At 45.7% G+C, this 16,569-nt stretch overlaps 1 protein-coding gene across 1 annotated transcript in view; it reads left to right on the top strand.

Moving 5' to 3' along the window:
• Positions 1–684: 684 nt before the first annotated feature.
• The window catches only part of ADCY5 (adenylate cyclase 5), a 205,587-nt gene continuing 189,702 nt past the window's right edge, over positions 685–16,569 (top strand). The window contains exon 1 of the mRNA XM_015634704.3: positions 685–1,989. Coding sequence (XP_015490190.1) covers positions 988–1,989 — 1,002 coding nt within the window. The 5' untranslated portion in view covers positions 685–987. The remainder of the gene's footprint in view (positions 1,990–16,569) is intronic.

The following is a 16,569-nucleotide window of genomic DNA, read 5'->3' as shown; positions in this document are numbered from 1 at the left end:
CCAATGGGGGCGGGCGGGGGCGGGGCGGCCGGCGCGCGGCTGAATGGGGAGCACAAAGCGCGGCCGGGACCGGCCCCGGGAGAGCCGCGCGCGGGGCCGCAGCCCCGCTCCGCCGCAGCCGCGCTCCGGCACCGCCGCAGCCCCGCCGGCAGCGCGGGGGAGGCAGCGCCGAGCCCCCGCCCCTGCGCCCGCTCGGGTTTTTTGGAATTTTTTTCTTTCCCCTTACCCTTCCGATTTTTCAGATTTGCCGGTTTCTCCCCTCTCCCCCGGTGCCGGTGAGAGAGGTGCCGCGGCCGCCGGCAGGCACCGCGGCGTAGCGGGAGCGGCGGCCGGGTGCATGAGCGGCGCGGCTGCCGCCGGCCGTGCCTTTCCGCCGGGGCTCCGCCGCTGGGAGGCGAGGCGAGCCGGGAGCGCCACCGCAGCCCGGTCCGCCCCGGGCAGCCCCTCCGCCGCGCCCCTCGGGCAGGGGATGCTCCCGCCGCCGCCGGCTGCCGCATCCCTGCGAGCCTGAGCCTTCGCCAGCTCCCCGCCGATCGGCCAGCGGCGAAGCGCCCGCCCTGCGTCCGACCCCGAGCGGCGGGGGCCGGGCCGGAGCGGTGCGGGCGCGCTGCGATGCGGCTCCCCCGCGGCGCCCCGAGCCCCTGCGGCCGCCGCGGCGCGGCTGAGGGGGGGCGGCCGTGAGCCGGGGGCGTCCCGGTCTCCCCGGAGCCGAGCGCGCTCGGCGGTGTCGAAGTGCCGGGGCCGGCGATGGCACTGCCCTGAGCGTCCCGCCGGGGACACCCCGGCTCTGGGGACGCCGGCCGTTCCGGAGACTTTGGGGGCGTTTGCGGGTTTTGCCTTATTTTCTTATTTTTTTCCTTTCCTTTTCCCCCCCCCTTTTTTTTTTTTTCCTCCTTCTCCGCTGCCTTTTGGTGTTTTCTCCCGGCGGCTCGTCCCCTGCGCCTGCCCGGCGGTCATCCTCTCACCCGCGGCCCCGTCCCTCAGGGCATGTCCCGGTCCAACAGCGTCAGCCCCCCGGGCTTCGGCGGTCCCGCGCCCTGGGCAGGCACCGAGCAGCACCGCTCGGCCTGGGGCGAGGCGGAGGCCCGGGCCAATGGCTACTCCTACCCGCCGCCTCCCAACAGGTCCTCGGGCAAGAAGGCCTCCCGCATGTCGAGCAGGTGGAGGAGCGAGGAAGACTACGAGCCCCGGAACCGCGGGGAGAGCGGCTGCAGGATGATGAGCTTTAGGTCCAAATCCGCCTGGCAGGAGCACGGTGACGACAGCCGACGTCACCGGTCCCGCCACCCGCCCGGCAGTGATTCCCCCGCTGCCCCCAACAATGCCAGCCCCCGGCAGCTGGGGGAGCAGGGGGAGGTACGGCCCCGCTCTGTGGAGTTGGGGCTGGACGAGAAACGCATCAAGGCCAAGATTGAGGAGCTGGAGGAAGAGGACGGGGACGAGGGGGACTCCGAAGCGGCCTTCTCCATGGGCAGTTGTTGCAGTAGCCTGCTGCAAATCTTCAGGTCCAAGAAGTTCCAGTCTGAGAAACTGGAACGTCTCTATCAGCGCTACTTCTTTCGGCTAAACCAGAGCAGCCTCACCATGCTTATGGCCGTGCTGGTGCTGGTCTGTGTGGTCATGCTGATCTTCCATGCCGCACACGGCCGCTATGAGGTATCCTATGTCGTGGTGCTCTCCCTGGCCATCGTGCTGATGGTGGTGCTGTGCATGGTGTGCAACCGCAACAACTTCCACCAGGACCACATGTGGTTGGCATGCTACTCTGTCATCCTGGTGATCCTGGCAGTGCAAGTGGTAGGGGTTCTGCTGGTGTGGCCCAGGAGCGCTTCGGAGGGCATCTGGTGGACCGTCTTCTTTATCTACAGCATCTACACGCTGCTGCCGGTGCGGATGAGAGCTGCGGTCATCAGCGGGGTAGTGCTCTCCGCCATCCACCTGGCCGTCTCCCTCAAGATCAACGCAGAGGATAAGTTCCTCCTGAAGCAGGTAGGCAAGGCTTGAGTGATTTGGATGTGTGCTCAGCATTGAAGGGCAAGGGAAGTGGGGTAGTCTGACTTCCATAGGCCTGCCTGATGCTGGAAGGCTGACAGGACTTTCAGCTGAACTCCTAGGTTACCTGCTAGGATGGGATGGTGTGCAATGTAATGGCTAGCCTGTAATCTTGCTTTTTTTCATAGCTGTGGCGTTCCCTCGTTGGTCCAAGTTAAGACTCTAAACACACAAGAAGTGTGCCTTACTGGGTTCCCATGACGGCTGCTCCAGCACTATCAGCCAGCCCTGCTAGTGCCCTTCAGTTGTATTTAATGTAAACAGCCCTGTGCTAAGCACACCTGTGGAACAGTATCCAAGCATGCTGCTGTTTTACTGAAAAATGTGTATAAAGTCTTGTTTTTTATCAGGTAGAGGTTATCCTTGTGTGCCACTCTGGGTTCAGTGTTGGCTCAGAGCTTAGGAGACTTAGGAGAGCGTGCTCCACGGGAATGTGGGGTAGGCTTTTTGGTTTAGCGGGAAGGTGTTTTGCTCTGAGATGTGCTGGAAATCTCTATGGTGAAAAAGCCCAGAGTTCCTGTACAGGAAAGATAAAAAGTACAAAAAAGAAGTATAAATGCAGGTTTGTATTTAGCTGTGATACCATGTTTAACTGAAGCAGTTCAGTTCATGGGAACAATAAGACTATTATCAAATGCATTACAGTGCAATTTTTAATTACCATATCTGTATAAACAACGGCAGTACAAGGTGCCACTCTTCAAGCGAAGCAAGCAGCCTTGGGACTCGTGCTTTAAGCTTACCACACATAAAACATTGCAGCTCTGAGGCAGTTGTCATCCTTCTGATGTGCAGGACTTTGAGCAAGGATCAGCCTTTCACAGAGTCAGCCCTGATGCTTATGTGTAACCAGGGATTGTTTATTAAAATCAGGTGTTTGGTAGTTTTATAGCCCTAACACGTAATATGAAATAAAGCCTTGTGCCTGCTTTGAGTCTCAGTTCTGGGTTGTTTTGAGTTCCTCCTATTGCAGTGGCAAGAAAAGTTATAGCACTTAAATAAAACCTCACCAGGATGAGGCTGTCACTGTTCTGCTATACAAAATAGCCCATGAAATTATACTCTTCTCCCCCCTGCCTGGTTAAGCCTACTTGGAGAGTTTCTGGCTTTGTTCATAGTTTGCTACAGATATTTTTATAAACTGTACATGGCATATTTTTCTTATGTTTGATATAAATGGCTTTTTGTGCATTTCCAGCAGAGCATACACTGTGAGTGGGACAGTTGGTGTTTTTCTGCTTGACTTGAAAAAGTTTGCTAATGGCCTCAGCTCTTCCCCACCGGGGATCTGATCTTGCAAAACCTCATGTGTGCTTTTTTCCTTTATAAACTGAGACTTCTCCTGTTGAAATCGGTGTGTTTGGAGACTGTATCCTTACATGTCAAGGCAAATCCCGTCATGATTGTGGCTAGATTTAGCAGTCTGTTATGAGCAGAGTTTGGAGGATACTAACAAATGAATAAAGCATGTTGGAAAATGTTGGTAACTGTATTTTAGTGGGAAGGAGCCTAAATTACAAAGGCCAAATGATTGACTCCCTCAGTAGAAAATTTGGAACAATTACAGCTCCCTCCCTTTCCAAGCAGCAGGTTGTTTGTAAAGAGGTTGGCTTGTGTATGAATGTGCACTTGTCAAAGAAGCAGCATGGGCAATAGGTGATGCTCAAATCTGTGCATTCCACAGTTGCTTTCGCTTTCACAGTAATGCTGGGGTTTTCCTAAGGTTTGGCAATTAATGTCCAGTTAATTAATAAATGTTCAGGAGTGTCCTAGGAGCACCTTTACTGTGTCTTCAAAGGCAGAGCGTCTCTCCACGTTGCCCGTTCATTTTTCCTACTGGCACAGTATCTTGCTGTGGTCTACACTGGCATAGCACAGGCTGAATTCAGTGGGGTTGTACAAGGCCAAGCATCAGATTCCTTACACGTTTGTGTATGAACACGAGCTGCTATCTCTGGCTGTCTGGTAGAAAAATCTGTTCTGCTGAGCACATTGCCTCACAGCTATTAACAGGCCTCCCTCACTGGGGCCGAATCTCGTTGCCGTGGAAATCCGTTGCGTTCAGCTCTGCCCCCCTAATGCACGCAAGCCCCATCTTCCACCTTCAAACTACCAGAGGCAAAGGCAGGTGAAGACCAGATAAGTCAAGAAGAGGGAGTTAAGATGTTTTCTGTGACTTCACGCTGGCAGTCACATCAGCCTGGGTTTTGTAGAGCGGGAGTGGATGTGAATGCGTTTGTGACTATGTGACCGGGTGGTACTTTACATCCAGCAGTGACAGAAGAAAGGCTGCTTAGGATGTATATCACCTTTCCTCTCTTCTCCATGGCATTTTAAGCTATAATACTTAAGCAAGTTTTACTTTGTGGGAGCTTTTTGCTTTTAATCCTCTCCAAATTGTTTCCAAACCAGGAGAAGTCATACTCTTATGTTATGATCCCCTGACATTTAAAGCAGGGTGACTCTTGTGTTGACTCCTGAGCACTTTTATAAGGCTCTGGGGCCTGTTAAAAACTCCTCTTTCTCAAGTGAGTGAAATTCTTGGTAGTAGGTCCATTTTGGGGGAAAGGCAGCTTCTTGGATTCCTTAGCTGAGGATGCATGAGTGTGTCTGAATTATCTTCTCCTATCATTGCTGTATTTTTCTGTCCCCAAACTTTCTGGTCCAAGGCTATGTTAGACTTCATGGAAGAGTTAATGCAGTCTGCTGTTTTTGAATCCATGAGGTAACAGGAGTAAAAGCACTTGTCATTGTTCAGTCTTAACTGATCTGGTTCTTAAAATAATTCTTCTGGGGTCACTTCTCTTTGCTACCTGGAGGAGTCTGTCTGTCAAAAAGCTGAGTATAGTTGGTAGCTCTGTGAGTCTGATCAGCTGGAGGCAATGATCTTGGCTTCTTGAAGTAAGGTTTGATTGGAATGAAAAAGTGCTACTTACTGCATTATATTAAAAAGTTATCCAGTGTTGCGGGAGGGGAGAAAAATCCTGTATTTGAGAATTTTCTTGTTTCCAAAGTCAGCATGCTGCTGGAAGCAGAACACAGTGAATAGGTGATCCTCCACCAGCTACAATTCCTGAAAGGGGGATTTTCATGTGTTCCTGTGATCAGTTAGCTCTAGAGGAACTGCTTTTGGATTTACTGGGGAGGGGGGTGACTGTGTTTGTCTTCAGGTTGATGTCCTTGTGTCATTCTGGGACAGATTACAAATATGTTTCACTGCATGGAAGTGTGTTCTCTCTGCATGTATCTCTTTTCAGGCCAGCCTTTTCCATGTGTTGGCTTTGATGCACTTTCAGGCTCTGAAAACACACTCAACTAAAATTCACGTAAACATTACTTTACATGTGAATGAGGCTTTCTAATGCTTAACTGAGAAAGAAGTGTACTATTTATCGGCAATCTGCCTTGCATTCAGAGCAGAGATAACAGTGAGATTTATTCTCTGTGGATCGGAGGAACTGCCCAGCTGACCCACAGACTTGTACGGGCGCATGGGAAGAGGTTCAGCCTGTGGCTTGCAGATGCTTAACTGAAGTCATGTGAGGAGACAGCTGCCCTCAGCACAGATAGTCTTGAGTAAGCACTGGCGTTTTTGTAAGACTATGGGCTAAGGGACAGGGAATTTCACAAGAGTTTACTGGACTCTGATTCAGACTTAAAAAGGGATGGGGATTGTGTGTGGGAGTGGGTGGGAGACCAGGGGTAGGGGTAAGAATGCACATACAAACATCAAACAAGCCCATGAGGTTAGATTTAGTCCTATTTTCCCATCCAAACCTGTTTTATTGTAACTTTTTGAGGTTCCTTGTTCAAGGATACAGTTAAGTCTTTGTAGTTTATTAACTCAGTGCGAGTGGGTGACTGTTACCGTACCACAAAAAATAAATACCTTTTTTTTGTCTTGCGTCAGTAACCTTACTGAAAGAGAAACTGAAATGCACTGATCTCTTTTCTCCCCAGATACTACTGCAAACCTGTGAAGGATCTCTGATAGCAAAGTTCTGAACTACCTCAGCACATATCTTTTGTTTGTCGCTCTGATTCAGGGCTCCTTCTTGCTTGACCCTTTTCCATGTCTCCATCATAACAACATTACATTAGTATTCCTTGTCCTTCACTTCAGAGAAGTGTGTATGTGTTGGCCTTTCTCTCTGTCAGTGCATGTTAGAGGTAGATGATCAATCTGCACCTGCATGGTGAAAGTGTAGCATTTCAGTTTAACCATTCCCCAGATGTTGGTATGAAAGCCAGTGTCTCTCCTTTTCATAAATAAACTCGCTTTGGCAGGGCTCAAAACAGTTTCTTACTGGAACAGGGAATAGACTTGAATCTTGTGGAGATCTCCTAGCACCTCGTAGAGATGCTTTCTAGTTGGCAATTTGAATGGCATTCAACAAGAAGTTAGTCACACAGTAGGAGAAGTACTGTGTGTTCCTTCTCAGCCTCAGCATGCTTAATATATGTAAGTGATGAGTGATTTAGAGACAGATTCTCAGCAGTGTGTTAATCAAATACTTGCATTGTGCTTTCATTGTCTTCAAGAAGCATTGTCTTTATTCATCAAGAAGAGATGAACTACCTGGAATGCAGAGGGATCTGTGTGTCAGTTCTCCTGTGGTTATGCACTGCCTCTTTTACTTCTGTCACCTGGAAAATAGATTTGAGTCATGTTTGTATAGGATGGGATTTTTAAGGTGCTCAGCCACATGGGGCCAGGTACTGGGTGCCTCAGACAGCACTTAATGGCCTGTTGTGCATAAACATTGATACCAGTAGGGCTCTCATGCAGTAAGAAGAGCTCTAGCACTGCTCACTACTGAAGAATCTGCCTGCACAGCAGTTGCACCAAAGTTAGTGAAAACTGATTTGCAGTCTTCTGTTCAGGGAAAAAATGGCAACCTGAAATACTCAGTAACTGTTGCATTGTTAGTTGCCTCCCTAGGGTAATTCTGTAATAGAAGTAATTAAGGAAATCTCTGAGGTATTGTGTACAATTTAGTCCTTTGTAAGAATATTGTCATTATCTCTTGGGCATGTGTTGCTTGAGGTTTACAAAAGCATATGTTTTTCTTATCTCCTAAATTACCCTATGATCCTGACACCTCCTAATCTATCCCCTTGCTTTATCCTCCTTCCCCACACGATGAATTAGTTTAATATTTCACTGTAATGTTCACCAGTACCAAAACCTGTTAGTGTGATAGAGTGCTGTGTGTCTAATTTTTCCATGTTGCTAGATTCTTAATAGGTTTGTTTCTTGATATACTGACCTGTTTGAGTAATTTCTCTCAGCCTTGTGGTAATAATCACACTTTTATAGCTGGCTTGGATCTTGGTGAATTGAAGACAAAAACGTAATGGGGATGGTTGAGATGGTGTAGCAGAAAGACTTGTCCTTCTAGGCATTTTTACGACATGCTTGAGAAGGCAGGGTGTATTAGTTCTGGTTATTTCTGGAGAGGTGAAGATACTTCGGAGCAGCATCAAGGATTCATGAAGGTACAGGAGGCAGAAGGATAAATTTCCATGCCCTAATCTTACAAAGCAGCCATTGGTCTGTCCTTTGGTGTCTTGGGCATGACGGCTTAGTTTGACACCACTGTGACCCCTGTTCTCTGTCAGAGACCTGTCCAAGTCAGGACATCTTATTTAGGTGGCCTTTTGTGATTAACCTCATTCAGATGATTTATAAACCTGAACAGCAGTGGATATAAAATGCTGATTATCCTGGTGCTAAAGGCTCACTGGAACTGGTCATGCCCTCCTGGAGCCTGAATGGCCCAGTGCTTCCTAAATGCCCTTTTGCTCTGAGTCCACTGTTGTGTGGGCAGCGCTGCCAAGGTCTGGGGTGGAAGAGGACTGGGACTCAGCCCAGCTGGAATGTGAACTTTGGGCACCAGGCTGTTCTCCAAATGCATTCAATTTGTGTCTGATTAGCTAATCTTTCAGTCATGTACCATGGTTCCCTATCTGTCTCTTAAGAAAAGTGGAACAATCGCTAACTTTTCAGCCATTGCAGTAGTTGGAATAGTTAGAGTCTTTCAGGAATAGCTGGTTTGGTCATCATATTTTGGTACGACTGGGTATTACTGTCATTTTCTAACTGAACTAAAAGAACTGTCTTTGTATCCTGGTAGAAGATGCAATGAAAAATCCCAGCAACAGCTGAAGAACTGAGAGGTAAAAATCAAAATTATTTTGACAGCAGATTCCGTGGTAAAGTGATCCACCCTGTAGCTGGTAGTGGCTTCTGAGAAACTGTGGGATTTTTTTGTTTTTCTGTTCTTTTCTTTTACATCATCTTCTGTTTTTGGTGGTTTTTTTTTAAATTTTTTGGGTGGGTTTTTTTGTCTTGTTTTCTTGGGGTTTTTTGTTGGTTTTTTTTCTTTTCATTCTTTTTCCCTGTGCAGGTGGGTGCGGTTCAGAGAAAATATCCACTTTTTTTTGAGGAGGTAGAAGACAAGGCTCCAAGTTTTACCAGCCTTGGGCAAGGTTTGTCCTCCTGTATGCTTTTTACTATAGGGTTTACATGGCATCTTGCACAGGTAATCTGTACCCAGAAGAGGTAGTGCCGAGGAAGGTGGAGTGCACCAGAATCTCCCTGGAGCCTTCCAGCCACTACATGATTTCATGGTGTGCTACATGTTGGTTTTTTATGGCCCAGAGGGGTAAGACGGTGACAAAATGTGTGCAAGGAATGTGAAGATTTACAGCTTCTGGGAAGTGGGTGGGGTTCCTGTCTAACTGCTGTGTGACTTTTTCATCTCCTGCAAGTTCTGTGTTTTGATGTGGGATATGCTCAGTGTTAGTTCCTTCCCTCCCTCTGAAGTCTAGCCTAGTGATTTGAACTTGTGATATCTTTCATCCATGGGATGCTCTTTCTTCTTTTTGTTTTGACATTGGTGATATTTTTTTAAAAAAATTTTTTTTTTTTGTCTCTACCTGAGATGTGGCCTGCTGCTGCCAGAAACTTGATTCATTATTATGGAGTCCTTAGGCTAGGTAAAAACCCAAGGGGAAATCTCATGTGAATGAAAAAACACAACCCCAAAGATATTAAAAAGGATAATCTAGTTATGAGGGGGTGTGGGAAACAGACAAGAATTTTAATATTTGTCTCCTGAACTCCTAAATGTTCTCACCTTATCATAAGAAAGTTTGAAGTTTCTAGCACTTAATAAGGTCACACATAAAATAGCTGTCAGGCCAAGACAAGACTCAAAATGCTTTTTAGCACCTGCAACTGGACCACTCCCAGTGAAACTCAACGTGATGTTTTATGGTGGTGCTGACTCTTGCTGGTTTCATCACTGGCAGGTACAGGAATGGCATCATTCAGCACACCTGCAGTAGTATTTAGCATGAGATGGTCTTGTTCTGACGCTCTGAGAAATGAACTGAACACAGTTGAAAGCTCTGCCTTCTTCTAGTCTTGCTCTTGAACATTTGGGAAGCTCTGTCCCACCAGGAGCCTGGTAGGTAGACAAGCCTGTGATCTGCTTCAGCCAGACACAGTTGGTTTTGTACCACAAAGATGATGTGTTTACAATTGGTAGGACCCCCCACAGCTGAAAATTAATGGGCATCACCAACAGTATTGCTTCTGGTGCCAGGCTGGTCTCCCTAATGCCAAGTAGAATTTTTGTTACAGCACTCACTATAGAATGTTTCATTGTATTGTCAGGCTTTGTTCTGCAAATAAAATACCATTATGTACTTTTTTCTTCATATTTATATGTCACTAATGTAATTGCCATGTATCTTTATTCCCTTCCCCAGACATCAGGAACACAAATCATATTTGTGTATTTAAGATTTTATCAGGACTGTCTGCAGTGTGCATTGTATAGTCATCATTTGTGGCTTCTCCTACTTCATAGCAGCAGAAATAGCAGAAGAGAAGAATGTTTCAAAGCATCCTCAATCCTGCCCTGATTTTGTTTATAATTCCTTTACCTAGACTGCGTCTTCTGCAGTTTGAGTGATGAGTTTCCAGATGAAATATTAAACTGCCTTTTCTTTTCATGAAAAGTTTTACACACCCATGTAATACCCATCAAATTTTTTACTGTGAATTGGGTCTTTGTGGTATTGCTGTGCTTGGCTATCATCCTGTGTTTTCCTGGGAAACTTTGCTTTTGGGAGGTTGAGTTTTGGGAATTAAAGCTGCTCTTCAAATTCAATATACACATTCCACTAGTATCAGAGTGCATCTTTGCAGACGGTAAACAAAGGACTGTGCTGATACAACACAGAGGGAATAGAAATAAAGAAAGGTTTGTGTTTCCGCTTTCTTTTCCCCGCTGACATTAGAAATTGATCTCTCAAAGAGGCAACTTACGCAAACTGTTTATTCTTCAAATATGTTTGCAGCTTGTATAAGACATTCTGTCTCACTTCATAGTCAGAAGAAAAGGCTGTGACATTGCTTGCAAGGATCTGTCATAAAATGTTGCTGATGCAAACAGTTCCCTGGCTGTATCTTCCCTTCCAGAAAAAGCCTTGCCTCCTTTCCTTAATTCCCTGCTCTAAACTAAATGCTACAATCACTGATCCCTGTGTCCCTCTCACTCTGCAAACTGAATTCTTAGAGCCCGCGATGTGGTAAGGGACTACTCAAATCAGTATTTCTAAAAACAGTAGTTTGCTGGTCAGCCCACAGATGACAGAGCTCCTCAGACATGCATGCTGAGTGATGAACTCTTTCCATTTGCTGGGAGGTCCCAATGGCAGCTTTCTCTGTGTATTCTTGCTTAATGTGTGGGTATTTATACCATTTTTTATACAACAAGAATTGCACAAATCGGGGGACCAAGCAACAAGTTATTAATGAAGATATTTAATTTCTTTTTTTTGGGCAGGTAGTTACTAGTAATCTCATAGGGGAGAGGAAGAAATGCTCTGCGCTGCAAAGGAAAGAGGAGGCTCTGCAGTGTGGTGGGAGAATGTGTAATCACAGTGTCAGTCTCACTCATGCTGAAAGCTAAATTCAGTCTTTCAGACCGTTGAACACGAAGTAGGTTACTAGTGTGGGAACTGCTGTTGAGTGGTGAGCTCTCTGGATCTTAAGGCCAGGATGGACTTCAGAGTTCATTTAACAGTACCCACTGAACAATTCTCCTACACTTTAAAATTTCTTCCATTCGGATGGTATGGGGAAAAAAAAAAGTTAAAATGCTAAATTGCATACTATTTGTCAGTTGAAAAAGCAATCTGCAGTGATTTCTGAACTGAAGGTGAACTGAACCAATACTTATTTTTTCCTCTCTCTTCTTAGTAAGACAGGATTTTAATACCCTGTGATGGAACATATTGGGGATATTTCTCTGCTCAAGTTGGTGGCACCTACTTAGATATTACACAGATGGACGTGTTAGTTGTGAAGGGGTTCTGACATCATGCCCAGATTTTGTACTGGGTAATTACGTTCTTGCCTTCTTAATTGATGTTGAATATGGCATTTTTATTTGCTCCGTGTCTATTCTGCACTTTATAGTAGTACACCACCACATAGATGCTGTGCATATGGGTTTACTATCATATCTGAGAAATCTGCAAGGCTGTTGACAAGCCATTAAAATGAGGGACTAGAACTCAGGCTTTTATCTTCTTAGTTGTGTCGGTGTGCTAGAACAAGAGCCACCCCCTTGATATGACAGATGTACTGATAACTTTTGAAAGGTACAAAAGCAGAAATTATATGATTGAAGGATACTTCCAGAGCTCAGATATGCCATCCTGTTGCAGCAAGACAAGACCAAGTCAGCCTAAACCATTTGTGGCAGGTACTAATCACAGACCTGTGTGAAAGAAGCTCTCCTTTGTGTATGTGCTCCTGGGGGTCACAAAAGTACTGATATGCTTTTTAGTGTGTTTGTTTTGTTGGTGTTTTTTTTTTTTTAAGCAAATCAGGACAGCCCTGGGTAGGAGCAGATAGTCAAGAAGAGCTGTCTGTGACTAGAGTTCTCTGGCTGCTCTCAGATGAAACTGGTGTTGTTTCCTTGTCTCACCTGGCTTTAATTCCCACCCCACCCAGGGCCTGCTGTTCTCTATTGCCATAAATATGACATCTGGCACAGCTGGGTCTCACTCCTGAGAGGGGCCTTCCTGAAAGCAGGGCAGTACAAGCAGTAAGCTTAAAGGTTACACATCCTTTCACAGGTGACCTCCTTTTCAGTGCCTGACCCTTCTCAGCTCTTAGGGAGATGTATTTGGGAAGCTCCTTAGAGCTCCGCGCCTGCTCCAGGGACTCTTAAAAGTGTATGCCTTTTGCACTGTGGTTGAAATGACTGTGAACAAATACTTAAGGAAGTATTTCCTGAAAATATTCTCATATCTCAAGAGAGAAAGTTAGGAAACTGCAATTTTGTTTTTGTTTGTTTGTTTTGTTTGTTCTTTCTTCCCTAAGACAGGTAAATGAGTATCTGGCTGTGTCATGATGCTGAAGGTTTGTCCAAGTAATGATGTCTAGGAAAGGTAACACTCTGGATTAGTTAAGCCACAATATAGAGCCCACTATACAGAAACTGTAGTCCACTGCTGAAACCACCTTACTTGTCTATTTCAGATGCAAATGGACCTAGTTAATTTAATTCACTTCCAGAGGGAATGCAAACTAAATAAAGTCATGCTTGTTAAAAGAAGTGTTCTCACAGGTTTAAATAATTTTCTTCAATTTATTTTTATGAACTTTTCTGAACAGACCAATCTTTACCATAATATCTTCAGGCTAAGACTGTAGCTTATGTAAGTGAAGAGTACTTTATACTATTAGCTTAGTGCATTGCTCTTGTATATTCTTTTAGAAGAGATAGTGTAAGTCTGTGCTACATTCCTTCCTCCTTGGCAAGGTTTGGGGCTGGTTGTGGTTGGGACAAGTCAGGAGAGGAGCTTATCTGTCATGTATAGCCAGCCCTTGGTCCCATTTCCAAAGCTGCTTTTCAGGAGCCAGGTCACAAGTGTCCCCTCTGTGGCTGTTTCTGTGCAAGGGGTGACTGCTCACCACTCCTCCTTCCCAGAGAAATGATAGGCTTTCAGAGCATGACCTCTTGCTTGGGGCTAAGACCAAACCTTTTCACTGCCAATTCCTTGGCACCTGTGACCAGGACAAAATACTGTATGTCTAAGATCCCAGGCTGCCACCTGGAATGCCATAGAAGTGGCAGGTGATGCTCTTCTGTGCCTTTCCTGAGAGAAGCTCCTTTGGTTTCTAGCAGCTCTCCTTCTGTTTAAGCCATTTGCAATACTCCATACGCTATTGAGGCAGTGCCTTGATGCAACATGAACATATCTTCTGCATGTCAAACTTCATGGGGAGATGCTGTGACAGCTCCCTGCCTGCCAAACCTCCTGCTGAAGCTTACTGGAGAAATATTGTGCTCCCTTCAAATGGGTGGCATTGTAACATTGGCTCGCTCATTGAAACAGCATTTGGGTCTGGGCAGAGTGAAAATGTTGATTTCCTTTCAGTAGAAGAGAAAAAAGCCTGAGGGGTGCCTTCTGCACAAACAGTGGTCTTAGGCAGGGCTGCAGTTTCCAGAACTGAGCCAACTAACTTTTGAATCTTAATGGCCATAATATTTACTTCTTCCTCTGCTATTCCCTGTCTCAATTAGATCTAAGAGGAATCTTACCTTTCTTTGAACCATACCCTAAATCGTTGTTGCCTTGTCTAGTTTTTATTTAGCACAACAAGAAATGAGTTGGAATCTAAATGCCTCCTGCCTATCACCAAAAATACCCTTTTCCCTCTGGCTGCTTGCAAAATGCCTTTAACTCCCCTCAGGGCTCTTCTGTATGAAGGGACAGCTGGTGTAGAACAATAGTGCCTGATTTACACTGATCAATCCTCATATTACTGAGAGGCATCTGTCTTGTACACCCTGCAGTGTACCAGAGACATGCTGGTGGAGGATGTGTCTGCAGTGTCTCCTGTATCTCTCTCCAGCCTGACTTCTCTGTAGGTCCTGGGAAAAAAACAAACAAACAAATGGGAAGAAATACTGTAAAAAAATTTAGCAGTGAGAGGTGCATTTCCTCTTCTTCACTTATGTTGTAATGGATCATTGAGTCTGGTTTTCCAGGTTTTTTTTAGTTGTGTATGTTCTTCAGCAGCAATACCATTACTGTCAAACAGTAAAACTTGGTAACTGAAATGTTTTTTGCAGCCCAACTCACCCAAAATTAGCTTAGCCCATATATTTGGACCAAAATAGTCTGGGAGGTGCACTTGCACACCTGAGCAAGCAGTTTAGGGGGGTGGGTATCATCTAGTGAGAAAGGAATGTTAATGAGCTGGGAGCAAATGCAGCTGAAGGATGTTAGGGACATGTTAACATCCGGATAGAGACATATGCTGCTTTCATACTTTGCTGGAGGGAAGGACATAAACCCCTTTTTTGTAGAATCACAAAATGGTTGGGTTGGAAGAGACTTTAAAGATTACCCAGTTCCAACACCCCTGGAATGTACAGGAGCATTACTAGACCAGGTTACTTGGATCCACATCCATCCTGGCCTCAAACACTGCTGGGGATAGGGCATCCACTGCTTCTCTGGACAATCTGTTCCACTGTCTCACAATTCTGTTTTTCCAGGAAACTCTTAAAAAAACAGGAGAGAGGATGGCCAAGCATGATCTGTCCACCTGCTGCAGTCCTCCCTCTCTGCTTTTTCCTTGCTTTCACCTCCTCAGTGACATAAACAGCCCCAGGAGAAGTCCCCAGGCAGTGCAGCTTTGTGTTCCTACCACCAGTGTTTATTTTTCTGACCTGTGCAGGTAACTAGGATGAGCCCTGACAGCCATCCTCTCTTACTGAGAACAATCAAATAGTGTTGCTATTACTGACAAAAGAAAAAGCAGTCACAGAAGGTGGCTGCAGGATAGAGCTCCATTGCTCTGTCCTCCAGAGTGACAGCAGGGAACAGTTTGTTTCAGTGCCTTTTACTTTCTCTTACCTAGGTAAGAAGCTCCAAACTTTAATGTTTTGAATATCTCTGGCGGTCTGGTTAAAGTTTCCTTTTTGGTCTCTAAGTAAGCTGCAGTAGATAACTTTATGAAAAAAACAAGACTGTACTGATTCCTTCCATTTTTCTTTGGTACAAGTGGAATGTGTGGTGAGAGCATGATCCAACAAGTGATACTTGGAAGACTCACCTACTGCCTGGGATTCAAGTAGTGCCCAGTCCCTTACACTTCATGTGAGGGCAATTAGTGCACGTGCATGGCAATTAGTGCTGCAAATGAAGTTGACACGGGTATATTCTGCCTCTTTAATGGCTTGCTTTTCTCCTCTGCCAAAAGAGCAACCAGGCAGTCTCAAAGGAACCTGCTGCCTTCTGATATTTAATTTGCTTCAGGCTTATGTTGGCATCCTGCCTCCTTCTTCTGCTGCCGCGCCTGGCCCACCTGCCTGCTCTGCTACCAGTGCTGCAGAGGAAATGATCCCTATTTCTGGAAAATCAGGCCATGACTTGCCCATGTGCTGCAGCTGGGCCTCACAGACATCCAGCACCATCTCTCCCTGATGTGCTTTGTCACTCCTGGTTTCTGACCTCCTTTCAGCAGAACATTGGGCTGGTTTCTGATGAGCTGCGCTGCAAGTGGCGGCGCCTGGCAAAGGAATCTGCTGGTGGGAACTGCAGAGCAATTCTTCTGTTATCCATCTTCTTGAACTAACTATCACAGGGAAGAAGGCCTTCAAATATCAGTGATGTCCAGTGTGTATTGGTGAAGAGTGATGGCTCTGAAGTGTATGCTGGGGTACAGATAGCATGTGTATAAGTCCCATATACATGAAGTCATTCTTAACCAAAATTTGAATTGTTCCAGAATATTTTTTAAATGAAACGGAATAGGAAAAGTCTGGGGTAAAAAACCTTGCAGTTGAATACTCAATGATTATAGAAAAGTAAGAGATTAAAATACTAGAAGAGACCTACAAGTCACTGACAGGAGGGGGAGGACATAGAAGTGTAGATGGGACGTGTTAAATCAATAATGAAGTTTTGGCGCAGGCCTTCCTGTGTGGCTTTTCTCATTGTACCATGGACCAGACATCTAGGTTTATTTTTGAATGCTTGAAAGGTCATATTTTTAGAGTGTCTCTTCATAGGAAGCTGGTGGTTTAGGATGTATATTTTTGGGGTCGAATCTGGTTGCTTCCCCAGAAGCAGGACATGATTGCCCTGGATGGGAGTATGTAGAAACCAGCTCTGCTTTGAGCGGATGCTGTAGGCAAGAAAAAGTTCAGCATTAGTCTCTGTGAAATTGTCTTAGAGAATCCATCTACTGGAGATAACACACCAGGTTAATGGTGTTACTTTGGGAGCCTTTCTTATGCACCACTGATTACTGAGACAGTTCAAATGTGGGTCAGTTGTTTTTTCTTTCTAAGTAGAGTTTGCACAGAGTAACATGAAAGCTGTTGCTTTCTAGAGAATGTGGGTCAAGTGCTGTTTTGCTGAGGAAATCAGGAGGTTTTTCACTTAGCTAGCATTAATACTCAAGTGTTTCCC

This window comes from Parus major, chromosome 7 (genome assembly GCF_001522545.3).
Source record: "Parus major isolate Abel chromosome 7, Parus_major1.1, whole genome shotgun sequence".
Classification (NCBI taxonomy): Eukaryota; Metazoa; Chordata; class Aves; order Passeriformes; family Paridae; genus Parus; species Parus major.
The sequence above is the reverse complement of the archived record's forward strand: the minus strand, read 5'-3'. Positions and strand labels throughout refer to the sequence as shown.